General features: G+C 42.9%; 1 protein-coding gene across 1 annotated transcript; it reads right to left on the bottom strand.

The window, feature by feature from the left end:
- Positions 1-96: 96 nt before the first annotated feature.
- Positions 97-8,821, bottom strand: npc1l1 (NPC1-like 1). The gene is made up of 21 exons (XM_085909807.1): positions 8,674-8,821; positions 7,621-7,791; positions 6,634-7,539; positions 6,241-6,534; positions 5,944-6,167; positions 5,767-5,867; positions 5,521-5,693; positions 5,325-5,453; positions 5,061-5,243; positions 4,865-4,979; positions 4,458-4,723; positions 4,282-4,371; positions 3,985-4,175; positions 3,101-3,228; positions 2,874-3,003; positions 2,748-2,803; positions 2,505-2,655; positions 1,554-1,785; positions 1,307-1,420; positions 1,066-1,228; positions 97-809 (listed from the first exon to the last, which is right to left on the bottom strand). The coding sequence occupies exons 1-21, from the start codon at positions 8,713-8,715 to the stop codon at positions 592-594; spliced, it is 4,077 nt and encodes a 1,358-aa protein (XP_085765933.1). The 5' UTR covers positions 8,716-8,821; the 3' UTR covers positions 97-591.
- Between the last annotated feature and the right edge of the window lie 786 nt (positions 8,822-9,607).

Below are 9,607 nucleotides of genomic sequence, written 5' to 3' on the forward strand. Positions count from 1 at the left end.
TAACAGGTTGTATCTGGACCTGCTATCACTTTTGTAAGACAGAACCAAACCTTCCTAGAGTGCAATGTGTACGGTTTGGGTGCGAAAGTATATTTATTTTCTGCCTCACTAAGAAAATACAATAAAGTGATAATACATATTTGAAAGCTCCTGCAAAACAGGCACCAAAGTGCAAAAATCCAACTTATGTTTTTGAACTGCATTTTGAGAAAACGTTGGAGTGTGTTCCTTTAATTCAGTGCTAATGTACATCCACAAAATAATTACATTTCATAAAAAGTATAAAATCCAAGAACATCTGTCCACTTCTTGGATTTGTTGGTCATAAAAGAACAACAGTGCAATGCTTGTGAGGAGGTATGTGCTCACTCTCTTCCCATATTAGTGTAAAGTGAGTCCAATACACAATTGTGAGTTGTTGTGGTCTGGGCTTCAGGCCACCTATGATGGAGGTATGTAGTCAGGTTAATGATTTCCATTTGGAGCTAAATACATTCCCTCTATTTGCTTGTCCATCTCCAGTTTTGTTTGGTGTAGAGGTATTTATTTACTCATCAGAGCTTTATAATAGTCTGTTTAGTTGTTTTGAGCTCAAAAACGGTCAATTTTCTCTCCTTCCTGTTTGTGTTTCATACTCTGCGGTGTGCCATTGGTGTAAACGGCAGCCTTTGTAGCGTTAGAGTGAGGCTCCGATTTTCTCTCATTGTCTTCGTAGCTCATGTTATCTCGACTTGTCAGCTCCAATCGCTGGCAGGTCTTTGCTTGTGCCTGCTGGATCTGCAGCAGCACGGCTTTATTCACTCCAGGTCCTGGTTAAAGCACAAATGGAGATTAAGTCAAGTCAAGTTAAGACATACACCACTCAAGGTTTGGGTACACGATAAGCTTCACAGGTAAGCAAAAAGGACATTGAAGAGCGAGTTATGCATTCAAAAAAATTAAAAGAGATTAAATTGAGTGTACTGACAAAAGTGATGGAACTGTTGATCAGGTCATAAAACCCCAAATGAGAATATCCCTAACTTCACGAGTCGTGTAGACGATGTTTAAAAAAAAAAAACGTACCGAAATAGCTCAGCACCACAGGGAGGAAGATGAGTCCGTGAGCCATCCCCAGAAGTGTGATCACCAGGTTGAGGCGGAAGAAGAAGATCTGGATAAGTTGCGCTTTGGCAAAAGCCAAAACAAGGATGCCGGGCAGGTTGGTCATAGCAACACCAGCAAACACCTTTCAAGGTTCAAAGCAAATCCTCTAAGACTGTGACTTGGAAACATCTTCATATCAATAGCAAACTTTGTAACTTACTGCACTGCCCATGTTGGCCGTGGCTTCTTTTGCTCGCTCCACATGTGTGGGTTTTGTGCTGAGAGCAAACGATCTTGTCATGTGAGACACAAATTCCACAGAAATGCCCACTGCCTGCAAACAATGGCAATCAAGAGAATATCAACACAGAAAACAAAATAGAAACAGACAAATTGATGGAATCTTACTGCATCAGACTGCTTTGATTGTTCGATTCAATAACTAACCATCAAATCTGTTTACTTACTGTAACCAAGTTAATGAGGGCCACTGCGTTGTAATGGATTTCCCAGAGTGTCATGACCCCAACAGTATCCACAATGATCATGATGATGGTAATGAGGTTGAGCAGGCCAGAGCGCAGGTCCAAGCCCAGGAGCAGACAGCACACGATGAATGTTGGCAGCAGACACAGTGAGATGTTGAAGAGGCCCTCCGGTACGATAGTCAGGTATTGCTCATAGAAAACGTTGGTCACCCTGGGAGGGGAAAGAAGATGTCACATATCTGTCTGCTTGTCTTGGAAAACAATTCTGGATAAGTTCACTATGAATCCATTTTTAAACTGGAATATAGTTATCTCTTCTACTAGTTAGGATTACATCAGTTTGAATTATTGATTGTGAAGGCCGTTGGCATGGCAGCACAAACGTAACTGTTGAGGCTAAAATTTAAGTGGATGGAAAAAAAAAAACCAAAATCCAACATCTACATATGGCACAAAGTTCTGGAAGCTGTCCACAAAAAAGAATTGCTATGAAATCAAAAGAATTAACTATATAGTAACTATGTACTGTGGAATAAATCTTCAAATTTAGGTTGTTAATCTGATAATGTGAAGGCCCCACCACCCGTTTTACACAAACTGACATCTTGATGTCTTGTATCGGGCGTTTCCAGTGTATCCAATAGATTTTTGCTTAAAAAGAAAACTGAAAACGGCGGGGAAATGCCGATAAACCCCCTAAAAAAGAACTTGAAATCTTTGAAATGTGGAGGGAAAACAAAACGTGACTATTTAAACCATGTGCTTGTTTTTCTGTCTGTTTTAGTCCACTGAGTTTGGAAGACATTTGAAGCTCAACTGGCCATTTTTTACCAATTGCCTACTTTTGGTTGAAAACATAATAAGACACAGTAGCCTACCTAGTTGAAACGATGAAAACAAAGAATGATGTCAAGAGCGAGAACTTCTTACGTGTAAGGGAAGACCTCAAAATCCGGAGAGGTTCCCTCTATCTTCCGCATGCCCTCAGTGATCTTGTCGGCCAGCTCTCTGGCCCTCAATAGTGCTGCGGTGAACTCTTGAGAGTTGCTCAGAGGTGTGTGGTAAGCCATGAAGCGAGAAGCTGTGTGCACAGACAAAAGTGCCGCCACATATACGCTCACTCCCTTTATGAAAACCCTTTGGACTGTGATTTGATTTTTTGAAATGTCTCACCAATAATTTCTCCACTGTCGTCTCTCACCACAGCCGTGTCGTAGGCTCCGAGTCCACTTTACCATGAAATCACAGCAAAGTGAGTATGCGGTAACTTTGTGTATGGACTTTATAAACAATACACACCCTTTGGGACACTGCAGGTCAGGCCTGTTAGCCAAGAAGTTAGGAAGAAAGCGGTTGAACTCTTCCACCGTGGGCCGCAGGACGCCATCTGCGGGGGTCTTCATACACTTTCGTCCACAGAGGAGAGGAGCTATGATGAGATGAGTGCATATTTAGAAAGTTGTAAAAACACATCATTTGGTCGACTCGTAGTGAATGCGCATTGCATCGTCAACAGCCATGCTCACATTTGTCTGCAGAACAGAACTTTCCAGCATTTGGACCAAAGCTATAAAGTCGACAACATCTGGATCCCGGGTTCAGCCAGTCGATGAAATCGTCAACCCAGGAGTTTGAAGAGATGCCAATGTAAGATCTGCAGAGCAAATAATAACGTGATGTAAATTAACTGGAGTAAACGTGAATCAAACTGGTGTAATAATATTGTCACTGTTCTTTGAAAAGCAGGTGTTGTAAGAAGCTGAGAAGTGGGTTTTTTTTTTCTAAGAAAAAATGATTCAAATCATTCATGGTAGATATGTGTTTTTAATTGGATAGTGCCAATTTTGATACCTCAGTTAAAAATCCTCACATATGTCATATTTTGTTATTTAAAGGCTTCTTGGTATCACAAAATAAATAGCATTGCAAATCTACATTCAGCCTCTTGGTAAAAGAGACCAACCCAGATGTTGACAGAAACATTAGTCCAGTTTTACATCACAAACGGTTACAGTATAAAGGTATTCAAAATGCCGTGCGCATAGATGGAAATAAATTGTTGGTCTTCACATTGATTTCAATTTTAAAATATCTAGCACTCACTTTGTACGAGGATACTGGATAGTCACTTTTAAGTTCTGTCAAATTTGCTTTGTATCACGTATCAAAGGTAGAATCTTTTTCTAATCTTGGCACACTCTTGTGTGTGACAAGTGACCTTTATCAGCCCAGAGCGGATCATGTAACTGACATTTTTTACTATCAGATCTGATTGTGAAGATATAAAAGTTGCTACTACGGTATCAGTTAGTTCAAGGATGTGTCAGGCAATAGAATATGCTTTTTGCTGTGCTGCGTTGAATGACAGCGTGAAATCTGAGCGGCAACATTTTCAATACATAGGACTCACAGTTCAGGGTGATTGGCGGCATATTGAATCTTCTGGATCATTGAGAATTGGTCACAGCCAACACTTGAACACACGCCGTTCATACCCTCCACCGTGGCAAAATTGAAGCCTCTTTTTGTTACAAAATAAACCGGGACGCCAACTTCCAAGTATTTGTATAAATACTGGAAATAATCCAGCATATATGAGCCCTGCAAATGAGAAAAATACATTTGTGAGGCATCAAAAAAAGAGCAAAAAAGAATGATTATGTACCGTATGCTGCTGTGCAGTCTGCAAATACTGTATTGCACTGACCTTGGGCATGGCCAGTTCCTGATCCAAACCCACTGTCACATTGAACATGAGGTACAGAGAAGCACTGAACATGAAGAGGAACACCAACATCTGAAGAGAAAGTAGGGGTGGAACACCTTTTGAACATGACGGTAATATGATGTCAGAACAATGAAAGTAACTCTTAGAGGTTGTACCACAATGAATCTCATGTAACGGTTCAGCAGCACGGGAGCGTAATAGTTCCTCATGAGGGGCAACAGGAAGCCCTCGTTGGGCTTGTCGGATTTCTGGGTCTCTACGGTGACGCAGCAGAGCAGCTCGCAGCGGTTTTTGTCTTGGCGCCGGGCGTCCAGAGAGAGCAGTGCCACAAACGCTGTCATCTGGAGGACAAAGTCCATAAGCACAGCCAAAGCTGCGTACAAAGCGAAGGTCTTCACTGCTGGCATGGTGGACAGGGCGCCTTGGAGGAAAAACAAACACGGCACATTGTAACACAAATTGCACATTGTAGCTTGCAACATTTTCCATTTGATTTTATTTTGTTCAATGTTTTATGTATTGATAAAACTGTCTAGAATGGCAGAAGAATATGTTTCCTTACCCAAAAAGAAGCAAACAGACTCAGAGAGACTGCACAGAAGCATGCTGGGAGCAACGTTTCCAAGCACGCGGCCAATCTGCTGCTCTCTTTTCTCTCCAGGCTGCCGCACATCTCTCTGCCAAAGTGAACAAATACGTTACACCAAATAGTCATGATGAACGCACTCAGAAGAGTCAGGATCTACAAAAAAAAACACCTGATATTCCAGAACAAAGATGAAGATGTTGTCAGCTCCGACAGCAAGCACCAGGAACGGTACGACCTGCAGGATGACCAACGAGGAGGGAATTCCGATCCAAAAGTAGAAGCCCATGGAGGCCAGCACCGAGCAGCCAACCACCATAATCCCACCGAGACCCACAAGAAACTTTGAATCCACCTAGAATGAATATGGACAATTGGAAAATTCCTTCGGAACCACGATTGTCTATAGACAATGCCGTGTGTAAGTAAGTCTTACCAGTATGCGTCTCCAAGAAGAATACTCTCCCAGAGCAACGGCGATGTAAACAAAGATGACAGCGTAGCTGATCATAAAGATGGGAATGTCTTCTGCTGTAGTCCGATTGATCTCATCCTCCAGAGACCTCTGAAATGGATCCATACTGGTTTCCACAAGGTTTACTCATTTGTGACTTTCCAGATGTTTACCACACCTCTGCCATGTATGCAAACGTAAAGTTGGCGGTCGGGTCTTTCTGGTAGTCTTGGACAATTTTCAGAAACTCTTTCTCCCACTGCATGGCTACGTTGTACTTTACGTCGGTCCTCGGATAGTTGTTGAGGGAGAAGGTTAAAATGAAGGCCTCTGCGTTGGTGTACTCGTCACCTGGAAGGGCAGATTAAACCGATCACTTGATAATCACTTGTTCAAACTGAGGTTAGTGCTCCAAGCCGCTCACCCTGATAGCCGCCGACAGCCAGGAAGGGAAAGACTGGAGCTCCATAGTCAGCCATACAGCTCAGTCCTAGATCAGTGATGTCTTTGAATGACAGAGGTGAACTTGAGAAGACACAGAGAGAAAAATGTTTCTGAGTGAACGCTGTAGCAGTTGGCATGCATCTTCAGGAGTGCTTACTTGAGGCAGTAGATGAGGTGATCTCTCCAATCCACTTCTTTGGTCTCCCCCAGCTCAGTCATGTTCACCTTGGCATTGATGTTGTCCAGGCTGTTCTGAAAATATTGTGGCAGACTGTTGACGGCACAGTCGGTCAGGGAGGAGTTGTTGGGGTTCAGTGGTGCAAAACACACGTCCTTCAGACTTGCTGTGTGATTTAGGTCATCTGACCAGAACTCAATATCCTAAAAAAAAAAAAAAATCAAAGACATAGTTAATCCTCTTGATTAGCCTCTAATCGGTTCCTGTGACGTTTACCTGTATTTTTTTCTGGAGAAGCAACATTTCTATGATGAGCTCTTTGGAGACAAGCCCACTGAAGTTCTGAGGCCCAAAGAGCAAAGAGTCATAAACGTGGCCTTTTCTGCCCGGTGCCGTCAAAATCAGCTGGTTGGTCCTGAAGAACGGGCCAAAATGTTTGTCGTGAAAATCTTTCTCCTGACGAGCTCGGCTGTTGGGAGCCGACCAGAGCTCCACCGGGTCAGTTGTGAGCTCCATGAACATGAGGCCGGTGGAGAACGCAGCAACGACGACGGCCGACACCAGGAGCACCTTAGATGACGAGGACAGATGACCGAGTCAGACATCTTTGTGTGACAACCAGCATTTTGATACAGGAAGAAAGTGATCTTCTGTGAACCAGAAACTAACCATGAGGGGATAAGTAGCCATGAATGTTCCCCATTTCTGAAACAAAGAGCTAAGGAAGGCCTGAGCGGCCATGCTGTTCTTGTCAGCACACGTCACCTCTGACGGATGAATAGCCCGCTGAGTCACATTGTTACAGTTCTGATCTTTGCCTTTCCTCTTCTTTTTCTCTTCATCCTGCTTATTCCTCATCTTGACCAAATAAGAAACCACAAGGAAGAAGATGAAGGAAAAGATCAGGAGGCAGAATAAGATGATGGCAATGACAAGGAAGCCGTCCGTGCCCAAAAGTCTGAAGGGTCCCGGCGGCAGTGGGGGAGGTGGAAAGACAGGGCACGATCCTTTGCAGTCCTGACACGAGCACGCCTGACCTCCGGACGGCGTGGTCTCATTGCACTTCAAGGCTCGCCCATTGTAGGGAATCACACCCTCGGGTACTCCCTCCGTTTCTCCCGGTTTTATGAGTCTGAAATCAATGTCCAGTGGCGCCAGACCGTTGCCCGTATCTCCCTGGAAATCGTACCAGCGCTGGGGGGTGCACAACTTGGCGCCGTAGCGGCCGCACATGGTGGCGATGGCGAAGCCTCCCGTGGCGGGGATCCGTACATTTTGACACGACTGGAAGGAGGCGTCTGCAAAGGTGGTGGAGATGTATGCCTGGTACTCCACCACAGCCTCTCTGGTCTTTCCAAGGTGAGTGACATTCATGACCTTTGTGACTTTGACTGTCTGGCTCTGGTTTGGGCTGCAGGTGTTGATACAGTGCAGGTGGGCAAAGTTTTCAGCACAAGAAGGGCAGCGCACCAGCAGGGCCTTCGATAGGGTCAAACTCATTTCCAAGGATGACAACTGCTTCATGGAGCAACAGGCAAATGTGTTGCCAACTCCCTCGTCCAACATGGGACACACCTGCATTTGAGGAACATGTTTGACAAGATGGTTAGTTGTTGTTTTTTATATGAGTTTCATTTTCTCGCCATCACTACAGACCTGTTGAAGTTTGCGGTAGTGTTCTCCCGTCAGTTCTCGGGCCCGGCTATAATTTCGGCAGGGGACAATGGGAGGGATGAGGGTCCCTCCCACGGTAGGATTTTTGCCACATTCTTCGTAGAACTCACAGTAGCCGGGTTGATGCTCAGTCTGTGAAAGAACCTGCACAGTCTGAAACACAATCAGAATGAGAATGACCATCAAGAAACAATGACAGTTAACAGTTCCTTTCATTTTGATAAACCAAATACAGTTTCATACAAACAATTTGAACATATTCATTCCTAATTGTGACCTAATTTATGCTACACATGAGCACGGTATCAAACAATTGGAAAATTCCCCCATTAAGATACGACATGATCATCTGCAACCGTGGTACTTCTACGACACTTTCTTTCTTCTCTTAATTTACACAATTTTTGTATATTTTTAATGAAAGTCAAAGATAATGTTAACATTTGCAAATATAAACAAGATCTGATTTATCATGACTTATACAGCTTTAAGCTTCCTAAGATATCAGCAGACAACCCCATAAAGTTTATCATCCTGGCTTCGGGCCTGTACTGTGCACCGCACCGACCTAATCAACATCAACAGAAATGATGAACAGCAACAAATCAAGGTTGATTAATTGAACATTTATGATGTTATTAACGTCCACACACTACCGGCTTTGAAAAGTATGTTCATTACGAAAATGTGGTATTAAAACAAGAAAAACACGCCCTTAGTGTTTGTATTATTAGTAAATTGTACAAATCACACTTTTTACGAACCATTTAAAAGCATTTTGCCAAGCAGTTTTTTTTGTCAGCAAAAACATTGAACTCACTTGAATAAACATATTGATAGAAATAGACTATTTACATTACAATTGATTTAAAAGTCAACAAAATCCAGAACAAAGTGTATTAGAAGAGTCACTATATAAACGCAATAGAAATAAGAGGATGAAAAGAATGAAGTATTTTTTTTGTCTGTATGATTCACAGGAAGCAGAGTACTGCTAAAAAAAAATTGTCCATATACTGATAAAGACATTCTCACCGTGCATGTCAGAAAAGTGATCAGACTTGCGACAAGACGCATGACTTTTGCAAAAGGGTCCTCGGTCACAATCGAAGCGTGTCAATCACTGCCGTCCCTGCATTTGATCATCCACTTGAAGGGAAATCCGAGTCGTCTTGTTTGCCAGTCTAACTGTTCACTGCTGGAATTGCACAAACCTTCAGACATGTTCAGTTTCAGCACACCTATGATGTCACGGTCTTATCTGGTCCGATGGCAGATTTGGTCAGAGGCAGTTATGGATGGTCAATAACCGTCTAATGATTAACCTGAGCAATGTTGATAGGGTTGCCTGGAGATGCAACTGGGAGAAGCTAGAATATCAACCACACCCTGCTTTCTGCAACTATGCGGAACTCAAATATAATCTGAATGAATTTTAATCATATCATTACGATCATGTGTTTTGCTCACACCACTGCCAGGGATATAAATGAAGTCTGTATACTCAGACCTTTAGACCAGTGATGGGAATCAAGGTGCCATGGCACACGAGTGTGGTGTGAGAGATCATCATGTTTCTTGTGAGAAATTCAATCCAATTTCAATGAATTGTGGATTAATTCTATCGATCTATAATTTCTTTGTTTCTTTTATGCCAGAGACAGGCAAAACAATTCAACAGTCTGTTTGTATGTATACGGAGATGAAAGCGTTACTATTTTAGTATTCCGACTTTTTTGGGTGGTGCGCCGTGAGTTTTTTCCCCCCAATGTAAAATGCCTAGGCTCATTAAAGGTTGGGGAACTGGTTAAACCCATCATTTCTTTATTTCTGATGGTTGTGGCATTTAGTCGTTCATCGACATACGTAACTCTGGACAAAAATGACGGTTGAAGATAGGGGCAGCCGTGTCACGTCGGTATTATCGCTCCCTCGATCAAATCCTACAATCAAAACTTAAACCTGTAAT

The sequence above is a fragment of the Syngnathus leptorhynchus genome, chromosome 4 (genome assembly GCF_054491065.1).
Source record: "Syngnathus leptorhynchus isolate UIUO chromosome 4, UIUO_Slep, whole genome shotgun sequence".
In the NCBI taxonomy this organism is placed as follows: Eukaryota; Metazoa; Chordata; class Actinopteri; order Syngnathiformes; family Syngnathidae; genus Syngnathus; species Syngnathus leptorhynchus.

Coding starts and splice junctions, on each gene's coding strand:
- npc1l1 (XM_085909807.1), bottom strand. CDS start 8,715: ATGCGTCTTGTCGCAAGTCTGATCACTTTTCTGACATGCACG. Junction 6,535..6,633: donor TGGCTACTTATCCCCTCATG/GTTAGTTTCTGG, acceptor TCGTCATCTAAG/GTGCTCCTGGTGTCGGCCGT. Junction 1,229..1,306: donor CGGCCAACATGGGCAGTGCA/GTAAGTTACAAA, acceptor GAACCTTGAAAG/GTGTTTGCTGGTGTTGCTAT.